At 43.2% G+C, this 21,400-nt stretch overlaps 1 protein-coding gene across 6 annotated transcripts in view; it reads right to left on the bottom strand.

Moving 5' to 3' along the window:
• The window catches only part of LOC106586176 (protein TANC1), a 285,715-nt gene that overhangs the window by 54,636 nt on the left and 209,679 nt on the right, over positions 1 to 21,400 (bottom strand). For all 6 annotated transcript variants that reach the window (XM_082968891.1, XM_014173128.3, XM_014173131.3 and 3 more), the window contains 2 exons: positions 7,066 to 7,297; positions 5,238 to 5,404 (listed from right to left, as the gene is read on the bottom strand). In XM_082968891.1, coding sequence (XP_082825017.1) covers positions 5,238 to 5,404; positions 7,066 to 7,297 — 399 coding nt within the window. The remainder of the gene's footprint in view (positions 1 to 5,237; positions 5,405 to 7,065; positions 7,298 to 21,400) is intronic.

Genomic DNA, 21,400 nt, shown 5'->3' with positions numbered 1-21,400 from the left:
CTCCATAAAGGCTATATCATGTGTGGTTCCTCCAGCTTTTCTTTTCAGCCCAAGGTCAGTAAGCACAGGGGGCTAGCTGGAACTGACACTGAGCACTAAGCTATCGGCCTGCCGCAGTCACTCGCCGATGTGTTTGCAAACAAAGGCTTTGGGAGCTGGGAGATGATAGAGCTGGAGAGAGCAGGAGATGGGGCCATTGGGGAGACTTTTAGTGGGCACGCTGTGGACACAACCCACACTTCAATCTCACTCCTCAGGGTGGGAGAAATCAATCCACCTTAATCCTGCTGCAATCCTCCTGCCTTTCTGGAGAGGATAGAGAAGTAATGCAGCTCAGAGATAACACCTTCTTCTCAGAAAGAGAGTGAGAGGGGGAGAAGATAGAGGGAGAGTCAGACACAGCGAAAGTGAGCAGGAGAGCGAGAGAGAGAAAAGAGAAAAAAAACATACTGAATAATACACAGACTGGCCAAGGTTTCTGAGCAACACCTCACCTAAGAACACCTCACACTTATTAGTCTGTAGTGTTAGCCATTGTGAGCGACCTTGCCCCGAGATCTTGTTTACACTTTGGATGTGTGAGCATGAGGTAACACTCACGCCCTCATCTGGCTCTAGTCTCCACTTATCCTACCTACTTCATGAGAGAATTTATCAAAGGGCCTCCCTAGGTTTGCAAAATTTCAGTAACTTCCCAGGTTTTTGAAAAAATGTACAGGTTTCTTTTTTGGAATGATGGATCAACATATTTTGACATGACATGTAGCCTAATCCCAACCCAACCCAAAAAGATCCATGAACACGAACATGGAAATCCTCTCTCTGGTCCAGGGGTCCTAACACTCAATTTAGAACATACTTGATACCAAAACGATACCATGTGAAAAAAAATATGATTAGTATGATTTTCCCCAGTTGTTTTTTTTTTTATTTTTGCTCTATAAATCTTTTTTTTTTTAAACAATTAATGCTTAAACCACATCAGGGGGCCCATGTTGAAGTCTGAGAAAAAAATAGAGAAATTTAGATTTTTTTGTGTAGATACCCTTTAATTCAGGTGCACACCAGCCAGACAGTTGTGTTTGGCTAGAGGTGCTCTTGTAGTGCACTTGTGATGGAGTTTTCAAACCAAATGGCCACTGGCTTGATGCAAATAATCATGATTCTGCCAGGTAGGCATAGGCTACTTTGTAGTTAGCTTCAATTGCCTTTCCATCTACCCGAAAATGGTTAGGCTATCATTAGCATCGCTAACAGCTACACAAAGTGGTAGACATACTGGCACTACGTGCACCGCACACAGCAGGGCGTCGACAATCAGGTAGACTTGCCAGTGGCACACCGAGCCAGTGCCAAATGAAAGCTACTGGCCCGAATGAAAAAAATACTGTCCCAGGTCAAGATCTGCCAGGAAAGCGAATGATGCCTGCATCATTTCAATAGCAGGGGATTTTATCTTTCATTTGCACGAGACGTATGTGGCAGGGTCTACAGTCAATCATGGATTACAAAAAGAAAACAAACCCCGTCGCGGACATCGACGTCTTGCTCCCAGACAAATTAAACAACTTCTTTGCTCGCTTTGAGGACAATACAGTGCCACTGACACGACCCGCTATCAAAACCTGTGGGCTCTCCTTCTCCGTGGCCAACGTGAGTAAAACATTTAAATGTGTTAACCCTCGCAAGGCTGCCGACCCCGGGCATCCCTAGCCACGTCCTCAGAGCATGCGCAGACCAGCTGGCTGGTGTGTTTACGGACATACTCAATCAATTCCTATCCCAGTCTGTTGTCCACCATTGTTCCTGTTCCCAAGAAAGCAAAGGTAACTGAACTAAATGACTATCGCCCCGTTGCACTCACTTCTGTCATCATGAAGTGCTTTGAGAGACTAGTCAAGGATCATATCACCTCCACCCTACCTGATACCCTAGACCCACTCCAATTTGCTTACCACCCCAATAGGTCCACTGATGACGCAATCGCCATCACACTGCACAATCCCATCTGGACAAGAGGAATACCTATGTAAGAATGCTGGTCATTGACTACAGCTCAGCATTTAACACCATAGTACCCTCCAAACTCGTCATTAAGCTTGAGATCCTGTGTCTCAACCCCACCCTGTGCAACTGGGTCCTGGACTTTCTGATGGGATGCCCCCAGGTGGTGAAGGTAGGAAACAACATCTCCAACCCGCGGAGCCACAGCCTCCCTGTGGCTCAGTTGGTAGAGCATGGTGTTTGCAATGGTGTTTGCAACGCCAGGGTTGTGGGTTCGATTCCCATGGGGGGCCAGTACGGGGGGGAAAAAAAAAAATGTATGAAATGAATTAAAATGTATGCATTCACTACGGTAAGTCGCTCTGGATAAGAGCGTCTGCTAAATGACTAAAATGTAAAAATGTAAATGTAAATCCTCAACACTGGGGCCCTCTCCTGTACTCCCTGTTCACCCATGACGGTGTGGCCATGCACGCTTCCAACTCAATCATCAAGTTTGCAGACAACATTACAGTAGTAGGCTTGATTAACAATGACAACGAGACGGCCTACAGGGAGGAGGTGAGGGCCCTCGGAATGTGGTGTCAGGAAAACAACCTCTCACTCCACGCCAACAAAACAAAAGAGATCATCGTGGACTTCAGGAAACAGCAGAGGGTGCACCCCCCCATCCACATCGATGGGACAGTAGTGGAGAAGGTGGAAAGTTTTAAGTTCCTCGGCGTACACATCACGGACAAACTGAAATGGTCCACCCACACAGACAGCTTGGTGAAGAAAGCGCAACAGCGCCTCCTCAATCTCAGAATACTGAAGAAATTTGGCTTATCACCTAAAACCCTCACAAACTTTTACAGATGCACAATCGAGAGCATCCTGTTGGGCTGTATCACTGCCTGGTATGGCAACTGCACCGCCCTCAACTGCAAGGCTCTCCAGACGGTAGTGGTCTGCACAACACATCACCGGGGGCAAACTACCTGCCCTCCAGAACACCTACAGCACCCGATGTCACAGGAAGGCCAAAAAGATCATCAAGGACAACAACCACCCGAGCCACTGCCTGTTCACCCCGCTTTCATCCAGAAGGCGAGGTCAGTACAGGTGCATCAAAGCTGGGACCGAGAGACTGAAAAACAGCTTCTATCTCAAGGCCATCAGACTGTTAAACAGCCATCACTAACATAGAGAGGCTGCTGCCAAAATACAAACTCAAATCTCTGGCCACTTTAATAAATTGACTTAATAAAGGTATCACTAATCACTTTAAATATTGCCACTTTAATAATATTTACATATCCTACATTACTCATCTCATATGTATATACTGCTTTATACCATCTACTGCATCTTGCCTATGCCGCACGGCCATCGCACATCCATATATTTATATGTACATATTGTTATTAATCCCTTACATTTGTGTGTATAAGGTAGTTGTTGTGAATTTGTTACCCAGATTACTTGATAGATATTACTGCATTGTCGGAACTATAAGCACAAGCATTTCGCTACACTTGCATTAACATCTGCTAACCACGTGTATGTGACCAATACAATTTGATTTGATATTCCCGTGCCATTGTTGCCTCTTCCGAAAGTTTGTTTATTTTTGGTCAACTGCACATTACTCTTTGAATAAATCCTGAAGAAAAAACAAAAACAAATTGTGATCCAAAAACTAACGTGACCAGGTGCACTTTTTTCACTTGCACCCTTGCAACTGATTAAAAATGTGCGTCGCACTGCCAAGTCAAACGGTTGCAAATGCAACTGTTTTAATCGCAGTATCGAACCCTGCACATCACAGAATCACCCACACCATGCAAGGATTAACCAAAACGGAGGAGGACATTTAAAAAATAACTGAATACGAAATCAGGATAATCCCCATTACCCCTTCAATTCTCCAGTCGCAAGAAAAACAAAACAGAACAGCATAGATCTAACAAATGAGTGCAGCCTCCTATGCTCCCTGCCTGCAGTGCAGTGTAACTAACTCCTGCCTATGCATACTGATGGATAGTTGTGCCCGTGGCCAGAGTGGCTGAGAGAGCAATAATGACAAGAGCTGGTACAGATATGGCTGTCAGTCAGCTGCCACATTATCCCAAGGCCCAGGATTAATCTCAATTGCACTCCTTGCATCCTCTCTCCTCTCCTTCTGCAAACCTATTGGAGGGAAAGTCAGAGGTCCCTCCCATCTGACCTTCTCCTCCAATGAGTTTTGAGAAGGAGGCGAGGAGAGAGGATGCGAGGAGTATGAAATTGAGATTCTCTGAGTCTACAGGCTACAGCCTAGCTCTGTCCATCAGACATCAGACTCTGCAAAGAATGCAAAGAAGTGATACCAGGATCTGCTTCTCAAATGGCACCCTAGTCCCTATGTAGTCAGAGCTCTGGTCAAATGTAGTACACTACATAGGGAATAGGGAATTTGGATCACCCCAGCTCAGCTCATCTCCCCCATTGGTAGACTCAGTGTCAATTTCAGTCAGTGGCTGTCTGCATGTTCCGTTGTCATGCTGTCTTATTTAATGGGTAACTGTTATTTCTCTCACTCTCTCCACTACTGTTCTCGATGCACTCGACAGAAATGACACTTTGTAGAGGATAGTGTATGACAACAAGAAACGCTTCGTAAAGCAGTTCTTCTTTTACACTTGTCAGGATCTGCCGGTGCTTGTGTCATTCAGTGAGAGAGGTATCAAATATTGATACCCAGACTTACCCATGGAGGTTGTAAAAGTATCTTAATTCACTTGAAATTGGCAAGTTAGCTGTGCTGAAATGGCCCTTGAATACAGCTAAACTCATCAGCACCCTTACTGGGAAAAATACAAATGGTCAATTAAATTAATTCGTGAATTATTGGATATCAACATGAATGGTGACATATTAACATTTACATTTTAGTAATTTATAAGACCCTCTTATCCAAAGTGACTTAGAGGCAATTAGTGTTAAGAGCATTGCTCAAGGGCACGTCGGCAAATTTTTCACCAAGTCGGCTCGGGGATTGAAACCAGTGACCTTTCGCTTACTGGCCCAAAGCTCTTGACCGCTAGGCTACCTGTCGCCCTACATATACAAAGAGGCAGATTACAAAATATCTCTGTCATTAAGTCATACTGTACATTACTTGGACAGTATAACACCATCTTAAGTTGCAACATTTTGGTAACTTTTCTGTAATCATACACCGTACAGTAGGAGTGTACATGTAGACTCACCAGTAGGTTGACTCGGACAGTAACAACCAGTTTGAGCCAGGAGGGGAACTTGGAGATTATCTTGGTGATGAAGGAGGCGATGGTGTCTCCGTAGTCAGGCTTGTGGAACTCTGCCTCGTTTAGCCCGTCTATCAGTATGATATGGTCTTCTTCTGGAATCTTCCTCTCTCACACACACACACACACACACACACACACACACACACACACACACACACACACACACACACACACACACACACACACACCACACACACACCCCGACCCCGCATCAGTAGAGAAGACATGGTGGAAAGAAACAAATCGACAATTCACAAATCTTTCAGGCCAAGTCGACTGCAAACATGCCATTTTGCCGAGGAGTAGAACATTTTCTTTTGAGTTTGTTCTCATAAAATTTAAGCTAGACATACAAGCTGCTGCCAGAAACGTGTCAGTAAAAATAAGAACTGAACATACAGCAGAGAAAGAGAGTAAGATAGTTGGACACCACACTTTAAAGAACTACAAACAACGTTGTACTTAGATCACATCTCTCTGCACTGCAGTGCCTGGTGCATTAACACATCTTAAGATGGTTTACTCTGGTATTCTCCCACATCTCTACAGCTAGCACAGTAATGAATGAACATGAGTGTGTTTTAGTCCGCAGCCATATCGACAGTGCAGTACGTTAAACTGCTCTGTGGTGAGACCGCAGCGGGGATCTGCTCTTCTTCACTGCAGTATCTAAGCCATGCTTTCACAGCAGCGGAACGACGGGGCCCATGTGTGCATCCCAAATGGCACTCTATTTCCTATATAGTGCACTACTTTGACCATAGGCTACTTGTCAATAAGTAGTGCACTATATAGGAAATAGAGTGCCATTTGGGACACAACCTAGTGTTCCTCCTCACATCCAGCTTTGCACAGTGATCAGAAACACGCTAAAATATAAATGACAGGAAAATGTGCAAAGTTCAACTCCCCTCCCTGCTGGGATGTCTCAACCCCCCCACACCATCATTGTGATGGAGTGGACAAATCAACACTTCCCTCCATATCAAGCCCAATCAAACACGGTCATTCATTTCAATAAAGAACAGGGGGCAGTTGTGAGGGGCCCGTCACAGGAGAGCTGCTGCATGCCCTGGCTGCACATTGATCCTCATTCTTTTCCATCTCCATCATTCCAACACTGGGTTTCTATATCTACATCATCTGTTTAGGCTCCTGCAGTAACATATCGATTCACTGCAGAGCAGGGAAAATAGTGGGTTGTGTTGTCTTTGCAAAACGGACTTGACCTTGAGATAGTCATGTTTCTGTCTGTCTGTATCGGAGAGATGCATCCGTCACCAAGTTTACGCTTCCTTGGAGAGGCACTATTCTTCTGCCCTGACAACAATAACAAAGTAATACTAACCATTTAGTGTAACATCAATTCAAATCAATGTTGTCAAAGCAAACGCAGAGCTCCTACACCAAGCAATTAACAATGTCCCCGCAGATTATGTACAGCCAGCACTTAACCCATTTAACTCAGGTATTTCAGGTTCTTTGTGTAAGGAATGGAACCAATTTATCTCAGCTGGCTGGAAGAAGTGAAAAGCACAGAAAATGGTCTCTGAAGGGACCTTGGGTAGCTGTTTGCGATTTAAGTAATCTAAGCAAACCTGTAGTTAAATTACAGTTATAATACACTTGTCAGAAACCTTGAACCACTGAAGGCCTAGATAATAGAATGGATTCAATGTGTACTTTCAAGACATAATTTTGGACCATGAACACCAGTGACAACAGTCAGATATGAATGAACCTAGGTGTAACTAGTTTAGCATCGTACCCTTGCGGAGGTTGGCCAGCGGCTCCAACACGCCCCTGCGGAAGGCTGCCATTGGGTCCTGGACGCAGGAGCGCAGACTGAGCATGCTCTGTAGATAGGAATCCTTCAGCAGCAGCTCTCTATAGGCGGTGAGCTGGTGCGCTCTGCACAGCAGGGCAGCGATACTGTGCACAAACTCTGGGACCAGGCAGGTGTAGGTGTTGTCAGCCTGGCAGTAGTGATATGCAACCACCTGGACGGGAGAAAAAAAAAAAGAGTACAATTGTTTAGGAACTTTAGTGGCTAAAAATGTATAAGACGTTAACCTTTGGTGTATTACCAAACCATACAACAATATCGACTGTGAGTAGCTTACATTGTTGTTGGTTTAAGTCAGCAGAAATCTGCTAAGCTGGCTGTGTGACCTCAAAGTTCTTGTAAAGCCAATAGGCTTGGTGACTAAAAGGCATTTGATGCAATACATAGGGCCCTATAAAATCAGTTATATTTTTGCCTGATTCCCCTACATTATTGTATTTCATATTGATTTAGAATTTTTAGAACCATTAAGGTATAAACATTATTTTTTTTTAAATAATGAATTTGGCATTACTGCTACTATTAGCCAATAGAAATGCATTGAATAACAGATTCACTACATGGAACAACAGATAGACCAAAAAAAAATCAAAACAAAGTTTGTTCTGATGTGATGGTCCTACAGTGCATTCGGAAAGTATTCAGTCCACTTGTGGTAAATTCAATTGATTGGACATGATTTGGAAAGGCACATACCTGTCTATATAAGGTCCCACAGCAAAATCCAAGCCATGGGGTCGAAGGAATTGTCCGTAGCGCTCCGAGACAGGATTGTGTCGAGGCACAGATCTGGGGAAGGTTACCAAAAAATGTCTGGAGCATTGAAGGTCCCCAAGAACACAGTGGCCTCCATCATTCTTAAATGGAAGAAGATTGGAACCAAGACTATTCCTAGAGCTAGCCGCCTGGCCAAACTGAATCGGGGGAGAAGGGCCTTGGTCAGGGAGATGACCAAGAACCCAATGGTCACTCTGACAGAGCTCCAGAGTTCCTCTGTGGACAACCATCTATGCAGCACTTCACCAATCAGGCCTTTATGGTAAAGTGGCCACTCCTCAAGTAAAAGGCACATGATAGCCTGCTTGGAGTTTGCCAAAAGGCACCTAAAGGTCTGATGAAATCAAGATTGAACTCTTTGGCCTGAATGCTAAGCGTCACGTCTGGAGGAAACCTGGCACCATCCCTATGGTGAAGCATGGTGTTGGCAGCATCATGCTGTGGGGATGTTTTTCAGTGGTAGGGACTGGGAGACAAGTCAGGATCGAGGGATAGATGAACGGAGCAAAGTACAGAGAAATCCTTGATGAAAACCTGCTCCAGAGCGCTCAGGACCTCAGACTGGGGCGAAGGTTCACCTTCCAACAGGACAACCACCCTAAGCACACAACCAAGACAATGCAGGAGTGGCTTCAGGACAAGTCTCTGAATGTCTTTGAGTGACCCAGCCAGAGGCCGGTCTTGAACCCGATCGAACATCTCTGGAGAGACCTGAAAACAGCTGTGCAGCGACGCTCCCCATCCAACCTGACAGAACTTGAGAGAATCTGCAGAGAAGAATGCGAGAAACTCCCGAAATACATGTGTGCCAAGCTCGTAGCGTCATACCCAGGAAGACTTGAGGCTGTAATCGCTGCCAAAGGTGCTTCAACAAAGTACTGAGTAAAGGGTCTGAATACTTATGTAAATGTGATATGCAATTAAATATGCACAAATTTCTAAAAATGTGTTTTGCTTTGTCATTATGGGGTATTGTGTGTAGATTGCTGTAACGTAATAAAATGTGGAAAAAGTCAAAGGGTCTGAATACTTTCCGAATGCACAGGATATCTGAGAGATATAAGAAAGATCAGGAAACAATACATATATTTCTTTACATGTATTTACCGCCTTATTTGAGGCACTAAACTATCTCCATATTTTTTGAACTGGTACCGGGGACCTTCAGATGAGTCTTGTGAGGCTTGTGGGCGCCATATGAAAAAACAGAGAATGCCAGAGTGTCCGTGAGAGTCTCAGCTTTCAATAGAGTGGTCATAATGTAGGTCAAACCGTTTGGACGCTACAGACATTTCGTGAGAAGACAGAATTTTGGGATGTCTCATGGTCTGACAAACACGCTCTAGCCACCTTTCACCACAGATGCGGAAGGGCTATATCGGCGGATGTGATGGATTGAGACACAGCCCATGCAAAAAAACACATCTCTAGCTTAAACCATACAGATTTTGATGGGGATTTTGCATTATGTTAATTAGATTTCCGCGAGGTCGTGCGACCTCATCAGAAGACCACTTTTGAGGTCTGGGAAAAATCGAATACATTTTAATTTTGGGGTGTAGTTACCCATTAATGTAACTGCACACCAGCAAGACACTGTTGTTCGGTAAGCACTCATGTAATTGCTGAGTTTGCAAAACAAAAGACCACTGGATTGATGCAAATAATCATGATATCATTCTGCCAGGTAGGCATAGGCTACTTTATAGTTAACATTTATTTTGGAAGATTTATGGGAAAGCCTTTCCCATCTCTACCAGAAGACGGTTATCATTAGCATCTACGCGTACTCCCCTTTTATAGGTCCCTAAATACATCAGTTCGGTATATAGACTAAGCCAGCCCTGACCTCATTCCACTTTTGCCATTATACAATGGAATTTGGCGGTGAGAAAATACATTAGCTATTTGTTAGTATGAAATGAAAGCTGGGACTTGAAGGCATGTCCTTGTATTGTGACCTTCATACGCAATCGTCTGACTAACCAACACCCACTAGGCTATAACACACTCCAGTCCACTTGAGCAGGGTTGTATTCACTAGGAACGAAACGGAAGCAAACAGGCTGAAACGGATAGGGGTCTACCTGGATTTGTCCAACAATAAATATTTGTTAAGTTTTCCATTGCAAAACATTTTGCTATGTTGTGCACTAATGAATGCGACCCAGGTGGCATCCCCTACCCAGACAGAGGGGATGATGATGAACTGGTTGAAGCATTGCTCAATGACCTCAACTAACCTCCCCAAATACTGTCTCCCAAGTGGAGCTCTAAAAGTAGGATGTGCTGCCTGTGCCTTGTACTGAACAGGTTCTGCTGTGTTCACGGACATCTGACTTGGACAGGGGTTGGGGGACAGGAGAGGGGCGGTGGGACCCTGTGGATCTGTCTCTCTCTCTCTCTGTCCTAATTACAATCAAACCTGGAGGAGCTGACACACTTTACAGGGCAGCAGGACAAGAGGAGGGAGAAGCAGGTGACTGGCTAGGTGCTATTGCACCTTAGCGCACCACATAGCAGTCCTGACTCTGCCTGGGTCTACTGCAGAAGGACTCAAGACCTGGAGCCTGTCCTCAGGCACAATGATGAAGACGTCCCAGAGAGGTCAGAGAGACAGTTGGCCCATAACAACACCAGTCTCAGAACCGCACATTCACTATCAGATGGGAAATATAGTCTAAATATGTCCCATGCAAATTTCTTGGATGCGACCTGTGAGTAAATCACACCCAAATAGTCTGATTTGAAATGAGAGAAATATAACCCTCGCCAACAGATAAAACAAGAGTAAGCACTTTAACTTTAACAAAGTAGTGCTCTCATGATGATCTCTGTCACAGATCTAAATGGCAGAGGAAGTTGGCACACGATTGTGGCCTAGGACGAGGGAAGGAGGACCTTGAGGCGCAGGCCTGGCCGCCGCCATAATTTCCAATGAAATGATCAAATTATTATTGAATCGTCTGCTTGACGGATGGCGTTCTTTCCTGTTTGGACAGACGGGGTTAATAGGGATGGCTTGTCCTACACCTCCTTGGGGGTAAACTTCCTGGCCCAATGCAGCCTTCTGAGTGAGACGGCCAAGCTAACATGATGAATCTACAGAGCCTTCACAAGTGGTGGAGAATTCCACTTTTTCACTGGGCATAATAATAAAGCGGCAGAAGCAAGGACCGTTGCCAAAGTACTGTTACTAGCTCTGCTGCCAAGACATTTCTCACACTGAGACAATTAAGTCAAACGAGCTGCTATGAAAGAGCTGTATCGGAGCAAAAAAACCTAGCTTTGCTATCGATATGACATACTGCTGTGAGAGAGACACAATGCCGTTAGACACTGGGCGTGGGATAAGTAGATGTCCATTGTTGTGGATGGATTAGAATGAGAGGAGACAGCAGCTTGCTAATCAGAAACTGTTTCACTGTACAGCTACTCTGTAGTAACCTGAGAGGAAAGGATGCAGTAACATTGAGCTACAATGTCTCACAGATGTGGACCATACTGTACATCCCATGCAGACCACTACCTCATCAAAGAGACATGAACATCTGGTGTTTGTCACGTATTCCTAGGTGATTCTCTGCAGTACAACTGGATGTTTCCAGAGTCGTGATCGACTGTAATTAATTTCCAATTCAGGGACAAAACCTTGAAGTGTGATTGTGCTCATATAAGCGAATCAAGCGAAACCAGTGCCTAATTGCAACTGCAAAAGCATGAAATACTTTGCGGATGCATCAGTGAGTGCCCTGGATATGAGGGTGGATTTGAAGAGCGGCACCTCCTTTTCATTTAGCCGTGATGACTGACGATGCAATGTTGCGTGGCAGTCACAACACCACAGGATCGCTCCTTTGAGAGACGCTGTTGAAAGCAGTTTAGTGCATAATTGGTATGAGGGATTCACAGAGTTTAAATATGTTAAAGGTGCAGTGCAGTCCAAAACTAGATTTTGTAGTTTTTTGTTATGATATTTCCACACTACGAGGTCGAAATAACACTCTGAAATTGTCTAAATTATGATAATGCCCTTTTAGTGTAAGAGCCTGTTCAGGTGGGATGGAGTTTTTGTCCCAAAGCATAATACCACAATCTGATCTGATTATTCTGACCAATGACCAGTCAGTCATCTTTTATTTTCATATGTATCCTCCTACAGTAAAGGGGTAAAGGGGTCCGCATGCCTTCCATCCGAAGCAGTTTGTGCATATATTATGACAAAAAAATGTGGCTGTTTGTGCACACAAAACATTTTCTTGAGGCAAGCCGAAGTCTACGCCCCTTTGTCGTTGATTGGTCAGCCTGAGAACAACATACGGGATCAATAAAAGGAGCAAGTTAGTTGAATTCCCAGCCTTTGATATTATACAACAAACTCCGCAAGACCTTAAGCATGTAATTCTGGAGGGCGTAGCCCCATTGGAAATCAAATGTGTTTTGAATCATCTTGTTGTGTCAGGACAGATTGATCTGGACTCAGTGAATTCTGCTATTCTTGGTTTCCCTTATTCCCCTCTAGATGTTAGAGATCGCCCATCCCCAATTTATGTTAGTACATTAACCTCAAGTGACGGTAAACTAAAACAGTCATCTGGGCAAATGCTTGTCCTGCTAAGGATATTGCCATTTGTTTTGGAGCGTTTGGAAGTCAATGTATATATACAACTGATAATTGAGCTAATAGAGATTGTACAGATAGTATTTGCACCTGTTCTTTCCATTGCGACTGTGTCTAGGTTGAAGTTACTCATTGAAAATCATTTGAAGCATTGGAAGGAGCTTTTCCCAGACCGCAATGTTACACCTAAACACCATTATATGATACATTTGCCATCACAGATAAAGTCATTGGGTCCAATGGTCAGACATACAGTATGTGTACGCGGTTCAAGTCGAAACATTGTTTCTTTAAACAATGGGCTTCCAAGCTCAATTTTAAAAATATTTTCAAGTCTTTGATCAATCAGAACCAAATATATGAAAGCTGCCAAAATGTTGACAGTTCAACGCACCCAATTTTTTCAAATGAAAGGGAGATGGGACCTGTATCAGAGGTTAAAGATCTACAATATTTACGTGGAAAATTGAGGGACTTCCTAGGTTTCAATGAAGTAAACCATGCTGTATCAGTCAAATGGCTTGTAATAAATTGTAATAAATACATAACTCAGAAGTCCATGATCTTTGCCAAAGTACTGAATGGTAATATGCCAGAATTTGGACTGGTCAAAAACATATTTCTTGTTGATTCTAGGCTTTATTGTTTGGAATGTCAACCATGTCAAACTAGACACTTTGATAGAAACGTCATGGCTTATCAAGTTGAGGTCCCACGCCTTGCACAGGCCACTGAGTTAGTGGATGCTGAAAAGCTGGTTGATTTTACCTCTTATTACACAATTAGCAACAAGAGCCAAACGTATGCACAAGTCAAATACCATCTTGGGGATGTAATAGAATTGTACAACAGTTCAAATGACTCATATTGTGTTCCCCAGATATGAAAAGTGTACTGTCTTTGTTCTGTACTGTATTTTGTCTACATGATTACCTTCCTGTGTGTAAGATGACAATAAAACAGTGAATTCCATTTGGTCATTATCTGTTCGTAATATGTGAAGAGATGAAAAGGTGCTGAAATAAGAAATTCTGACTTTGACAACACAGTTTAGTACTTGTCAGTGTTGATCAAACAGCTTTATAATTCTGGTAATTCTAGTTTCAAGCATTACCGTAATTTCCGGACTATAAGCCGCAACTTTTTTCCCACGCTTTGAACCTCGCGGCTTAAACAATATAATATATGGATTTTTCCCGCTTTCAATTTTTTTTCTCTCCAAAAAACACATTCTGTGACGTGCTCAGTTTTTTGGCGGCATGAAGCTTTCATTAGACCAATGAAATTGCCGGACGGCTTAAGGTCAAACAACTTTTTTGTTTACTGTTTAGATTAAATCGAGCGCTCTCAAACTTCCCATCATTCTGATTACGGTAGTCATTTTGTCACCCTCATCATGGCAAAGACACAGAGAAATGCATATGATGCAGCTTTCAAGTTGAAGGTGATTGATCTGGCTGTTGGAAAAGGAAATAGAGCTGCTACATGGGAGCTTGGTCTTAATGAGTCGATGATAAGACGTTGGAAACAGCAGCGTGAGGAATTGACTCAGTGCAAAAAGACAACTAAAGCTTACGGCTAATGTTTTATTTTTGTTACAAGCCGTGTTTCGTTAAAGCCTATTTATTTTTGTTACAAGCCGTGTTTCGTTAAAGCCTATTTATTTTTGTTACAAGCTGTGTTTCGTTAAAGCCTGTGTAAAGTTCATTTGTTTCAATGTACCGGTAGGCACCTGCGGCTTATAGACATGTGCGGCTTATTTATGTTCAAAATAATATATTTTTTTAAATTCAGTGGGTGCGGCTTATATTCAGGTGCGCTCAATAGCCCGGAAATTACGGTAAGTTACTCAGAACCAGTAATGCAATCTCAGTAACACGTTATATTATCTTATTAAGATAATTAAGGAAAAAAAGCTTGAAACTGGTGAAATGCTCTAACATAAAAACTGCCTGGTAAGAAGAAATATCTCGTCAGACAAAAAACAAGCATATATTGCCTTGATTTAAGATATTTAATCTTGTTTCGATTTCAATTTTTGCAGTGTAGGGATTTTTCATTTAAGTGTTGTCATTCAACGAGAGATGAAGGTCTTTTAAGGGAGCATGTGAGCACAGTCATTCAGTTCGCCTAGCTGAGTTCGGCTAGGCGACACCTTAAACGGGGTAGGCTCTAGAGCAGGGGGTGGAGTGCTCTAGAGCACTCCAGTCATTGAGGGCCTGATTGGTGTCACACTTTTTCTCCATCCCTAGCAAACACAGCTGATTAATCAAATTGCATTCTTAACTGAAGATCATGATCAGTAGAGTATTGGAGTCAGGTGTGTTAGCTGGGGCTGGAGCAAAACCGCGACACCAATCATGCTCTCGAGGACTGCAAATGCCCACACCTGCTCTAGACAATCCTATCCACCAATCAGGGCTGTGTATATAAATATATAACAATTTGTTTCAACATGCCCACACAATCAGACTGAGCATTTCAATGGCAAATGGAGGATCAGGGAAATAAATTATTAACCCTCGGGTGTAGCCACACTACATGGCCAAAAGTATGTGGACACCTCTTCAAATTAGTGGATTCGGCTATTTCAGCCACACGTTGCTGACAGGTGTATAAAATCGAGCTCAGAGCCATACAATCTCCATAGACAAACATTGGCAGTAGAATGGCACGTACTGAAGAGCTCAGTGACTTTCAACGTATCACCATCATAGGATTCCAACAAGTTAGTTCGTCAAATGTGTGCCCTGCTAGAGCTGCCCGGTCAACTGTTAGTGCTGTTATTGTGAATTGGAAAAGTCTAGGAGCAACAACGGCTCAGTAGTGAGTTGCAACACTCACTACCGAGTTCCAAACTGCCTTTCGAAGCAACGTCATCACAAGAACTGTTCGTCGGGAGCTTCATGGAATGGGTTTCCATGGCCAAGCAGCCGCACACAAGCCTAAGATCAACCTGCGCAATGCCAAGCGTCTGCTGGAGTGGTGTAAAGTTCGCCGCCATTGGACTCTGGAGCAGTGGAAATGCCTTCTCTGGAGTGATGAATCACGTATCCCCATCCGTTTGGAGGATGACAGGAGAACAATACCTGCCTGAATGCATAGTGCCAACTGTAAAGTTTGGTGGAGGACGAATAATGGTCTGGGGCTGTTTTTCATGGTTCGGGCTAGGCCCCTTAGATCCAGTGAAGGGAAATATTAACGCTACAGCATACAATGACATTCTAGACCATTCTGTGCTTCAACTTTGTGGCAACAGTTTGGGGAAGGCCCTTTCCTGTTTCAGCATCATAATGCCCCTGTGCCCAAATCGAGGTCCATACAGAAATAGTTTGATGAGATCGGTGTGGAAGAACTTGACTGGCCTTCACAAAGCCCTGACCTCAACCCCAACTGTTATGACGACTGCAAGCCAGACCCAATCGTCCAACATTAGTGCCCGACTTTACTAATGCTCTTGTGGCTGAATGGAGACTCACTTTTCCACAGAGGGGTCATATTAGTGTGTAGCACAAACTGTTCGCTACAGACAGAAGATGGCATATTGGCTGTACCGACTTTAGACGAGTCTCTAGACACTTGTGGGCGTCCTAGAACAAAACAACATGTACGTGTTCAGGAGAGTCTCATCTTTCCATCGGGGGGGGGGGTCATAAGAGATTGTAGGCCAAATCGTTCAGAGGCTATAGACGTTTTCGTGAGAAGACACATTCTCGGGATGTCTCATGGTTTGACAAATACCGCTCTAGCTCTGCCATCTTTCACCGCAGTTGCGGAAGGGCAGTGAATTGAGACGCATCCAATGCAACAAAAAAAACTGCTAATTCGATTTTCACGGCCCGCGGAACCACTCTAGGGGGTTAAACATATATTTTTGAGTTATTTTCATTAAATAAACACACACACTGATTTATTAGACATACAATAAATGAAAAAGACTGCATGGGGGCTTTTAAGAAGTTCACATTCAGTGGCACGTGGCTCCTAGAGGCTGCCTATTCCCTATAGCAGCGGCTTGCTGTTGTCATTTTTGTCATTTAGCAGACACTCAGGAGCAATTAGTGTTATGTGCCTTGCTTAATGGCATATTGACAGATTTGACAGATTCGCCAAGTTGGCTTGGGGATTCAAACCACCGTTACTGGCCCAACGTTCTTAACCGCTAAGCTACCTGCCGCCTCGTCATCTCACGTTATACTATCCTGTGTTAGTGCCGCACTGATTCAATCCATCCAGCGCAGGAGTGGAAGGTCATTATGATGTCAAGGAGTGTTAAAAACATGTGTTATTGAAATAACTTCAGTCATGACATGAAGAAAGAAAGCAGGCTACTCTGAAGCTGAACCATTCATGTGATGTAACAGCACAAGGGACAAGGGTGAATGAAACGGCTTGGAATGTTTTAGTCATGTTTAAGTATTTCTAAAAGTCATACAGTAATGTTTGTAAATGGCATGCTAAGCTGCAAGGTGGATGTGGTGTATATTTTCTGTCAAAACAACAGAAGCAAAATGACTGATGGATATTTCAAAAGTGGGAAGGGGAACTCTGTGAAATGGAAATAGGCGGTGAATACTGAATATATAAGCTGTAATCACGTACAAACCTCAGCAGGGTACCTCAAAGCATAGCTGCGGGGAAGTAGTTTGGGAGTAGGGGGTGCTGCGATGTCTTTCTCCAATGCGGGGTGGGGGGGGAATTGCCCATGCTGCATATCGGTTCACTAATACAGGACTATTAAATGCCCGGTGCACTACTTTTGTGAATAAAATACATAAATAAATATATAAATATATATATATATATAGATATAGTATCAGTCAAAAGTTTGGGCACACATACTCATTCCAGGGTTTTTCTTTATTTTTACATATTCTACATTGTAGAATAATAGTGAAGACATCAAAACTATAAAATAACACATGGAATCATGTAGTAACCAAAAAAGTGTTAAACTAATCAAAATATATTTTATATTTCAGATCTTTGCCTTGATGACAGCTTTGTACACTCTTGGCATTCTCTCAACCAGCTTCATGAGATAGTCACCTGGAATGCATTTCAATTAACAGGTGTGCGTTGTTAAAAGTGAATTTGTGAAATTTATTTTGTTTCTCTTTGCTTATTTCAGCTGTTCTTGCCATAATATGGACTTGGTCTTTTACCAAATAGGGCTATCTTCTGTATACCACATCCAACTTGTCAAAACACAACTGACTGGCTCAAACACCTTAAGAAGCAAAGAAATTCCACAAATTAACTTTGTAAACATTTCAAAAAACATAATTTCACTTTGACATATGACTGGTACTGCATTTGTGTGTGTGTGTAGTGAATGTGTGGGTTTTGTGTGACTGTCAGTGTATATAGTGTGTATATACAGTATAGTCTTATGAGTGTGCATAGAGTCAATGCAAGATAGTTACCTGTACTATATGCACTGACCCTATTAATTAACTACAGTATTTAGCAGACTTATGGCTATATATCAGTCTTATGGCTTGGGGGTAGAAGCTGTCTCGAAGCCTGTTTGTCTGGAGCAGGTTTAAATCAAGGATCTCTCTGTACTTTGCTCCGTTCATCTATCCCTCGAACCTGACTAGTCTCCCAGTCCCTACCTCTGAAAATCATCCCAACAGCATGATGCTGCCACCACCATGCTTCACCGTAGGGATGTTGCCAGGTTTCCTCCAGACGTGACGCTTGGCATTCAGGGCAAAGAGTTCAATCTTGGTTTCATCAGACCAGAGAATCTTGTTTCTCATGGTCTGAGAGTCCTTTAGATGCCTTTTGGCAAACTCAAAGCGGGCTGTCATGTGCCTTTTACTGAGAAGTGGCTTCCATCTGCCCACTCTACCATAAAGGCCTGATTGGTGGAGGGCTGCAGAGATGGTTGTCCTTCTGGAACGTTCTCCCATCTCCACAGAGGAACTTTGGAGCTCTGTCAGAGTGACCCTCGGGTTCTTGGTCACCTCCCTGACCAAGGCCTTTCAAGCCCAATTGCTCAGTTTGGCCAGACGGCCAGCTCTTGGAAGAGTCTTGGTGGTCCCAAACTTCTTCCATTTAAGAATGATGGAGGCCACTGTGTTCTTGGGGACCTACAATACTGCAGACATTTTTTGGTACACTTCTCCAGATATGTGCCTCGACACAATCCTGTCTCGGACCTCTACGGACAATTCCTTCGACCTCATGGCTTGGTTTTTGCTCTCTGACATACACTTTCAACTGTGGGACCTTATATAGACAGGTGTGTACATTTCCAAATCATGTCCAATCAGTTGAATTTACCACAGGTGGACTCCAATCATGTTGTAGAAACACCTCAAGAATGATCAATGGGAACAGGATGCACTTAAACTCAATTTCGAGTCTCATACCAAAGGGTCTAAATACTTATATAAATAAGGTATTTTTGAATTATTTTTATAAATTTGCAGAAATGTCTAAAAACCTGTTTAAGCTTTGTGTTTATGGGGTATTGTGTGTCGATTGATGAGGAAAAAACATATTTAATCAATTTTAGAATAAGGCTGTAATGTAAGAAAATGTGGAAAACTGGAAGAGGTCTGAATACTTTCCGAATGCACTGTAAATAAACCGATTAATAAGCCATTCTGTATTGACAAGTCGCCTCAGGTTGTAGGAAGCTGCAATATTCATGTTGTGAACTGTGAGCCACAGCCATCCGATTTGGACAATTTACCCAACCTGAGGTCTTTCTGACCACACTTCTAACATGTTACCCTGGCAACACTGATGTCCCAAATGGCACACTATTTCCCTTTATTGTGCATAAGACGCTGGTCAAAAGTAGCGCACTATAAAGAGAATAGGGTGCCATTTGGGACGCAACCAGAGACGAGTCCTAGGGGAGTCTGGCCCGACACATGATTTGCCTATCTCTGTGAGTGACAGAAGTGTGCAGTAGCAATCACAACATGTTAAGGATCCAGAATGAGCTTCTCACTCTCTCCCTCTTCATTGTATTGGAGCCGCCAAGGTGAAAATTGGGCCTGAGTGACTTCGCATTGGATTTTAAGTCCATTTGATGAGGGAGAATCAAGATGAATGATTATTTAACTAAGCTCAGTGCTCGCTGCAAATCAAACGGGCCTATGATGTGAGAATTCATTTAATGGGGACTCTGTGTGATTGTCTTCAATAAACATCCAGGACCCCAGGGACATGTTTTAATTAACTTGCTTCAGATACAAATAAATTAATGTAAACAAACATAAATCAACTGAGTGCCGCACGGTCTGTTATGGTTTTTGACGAAACCTCATGAATACTAAAGGAAACCCAGCCTCGATATGAAAGGACATGATTCAGGGAGGCGCCACAGCCTCCCTCCCCAATCTACAGCGGGATGAAATGAAGGACAGTAGAAGTAGACAGAGAGAAGAGAATATGTGCATCTGCTTCACTGATGAAATTATGAAAACATCAGTAGCCAAAACATCATAATAAGCACCAAGTGGCCTTTATAAATAGTGAAACTCGGCACAATAGCAATAATGGCATTATAATGAATATAACTGTGAATTTGAACGTTTTATTACATTTTTTATCAAAATGCCTTCAGGAACATGTGAACTTTTATGTGCCTTAAAAATAAACTTCTATGCCATCTGTAAATACAAATAAAATTGTTAAATTATGAGCTTAGTTGGATAATCCACGGAAAAAGACAGGGACCTTCCCGCTAACCATGATTAGCTGAGATAATGGATGGGCTGGACATGCCGAGAAATTAGTTTGGATTGGTCTGCCATGTAGAATGTTTCTGTCTATAATGTGTGAAGATAATCCTGCCTACCGCAGCTTTTTTGAAAGATATAACGTTGGACTGCCCTCAACAACATGGACTGCACTAAACAACATTACTGCCCTGAATTTTAGCAGGCGCTATAGACAAAGATCAGTGGGAAAAATGTATTATGGACTACTACTACGATCAGTGTGAACCAGAGTGACTAGACACAACGTGTCAAGACATGTACAGAGCATTTGGAAAGTATTCAGACTCCTTGACTTTTTCCACATTTTGTTACTTTACAGCCTTATTCTAAAGTGGATTCAATTGTTATTTTTTCCCCCTCATCAATCTACACACAATACCCCCTAATGACAAACCAAAATAAGATTTCACGTTTTTGCAAATGTATTTACATAAGTATTCAGACCCATTATTCACTTCTTTGTTGAAGCTCCTTTGGCAGCGATTACAGCCTTGAGTTTTCTTGGCTATGACACTACAAGTTTGGCACACCTGTATTTGGGGAGTTTCTCCCATTCTTCTCTGCAGATCCTCTCAAGCTCTGTCATGTTGGATGTGGAGCTTCGCTCCACAGCTATTTTCAGGTCTCTCCAGAGATGTTTGATCGGGTTCAAGTCTGGGTTCTGGATGGGCCACTCAAGGACATTCAGAGACTTGTATAGAAGCCACTCCTGCGTTGTCTTGGCTGTGTGGTGTGCTTAGGGTGGTTGTCCTGTTGGAAGGTGAATCTTTGCCCCAGTCTGAGGTCCTGAGCGATCTGGAGCAGGTTTTCATCAAGGATATCGCTGTACTTTGCTCCATTCATCTTTCCCTCAATTCTGACTAGTCTCTCAGTCCCTGCCGCTACATCCCCACAGCATGATGCTTCCACCACCATGCTTCACCGTAGGGATGGTGCCAGGTTTCCTCCAGACGTGATGCTTGGCATTCAGGCCAAAGATTTAAATCTTGGTTTCATCAGACCAGAGAATCTTGTTTCTCATGGTCTGAGAGTCCTTTAGGTGCCTTTTAGCAAACTCCAAGCGAGCTGTCATGTGCTTTTTACTGAGGAGTGGCTTCCATCTGGCCACTCTACC

Source organism: Salmo salar, chromosome 25 (assembly GCF_965601325.2).
Source record: "Salmo salar chromosome 25, fSalSal1, whole genome shotgun sequence".
NCBI lineage: Eukaryota > Metazoa > Chordata > Actinopteri > Salmoniformes > Salmonidae > Salmo > Salmo salar.
This window is presented reverse-complemented; position numbering and strand designations above follow the sequence as displayed.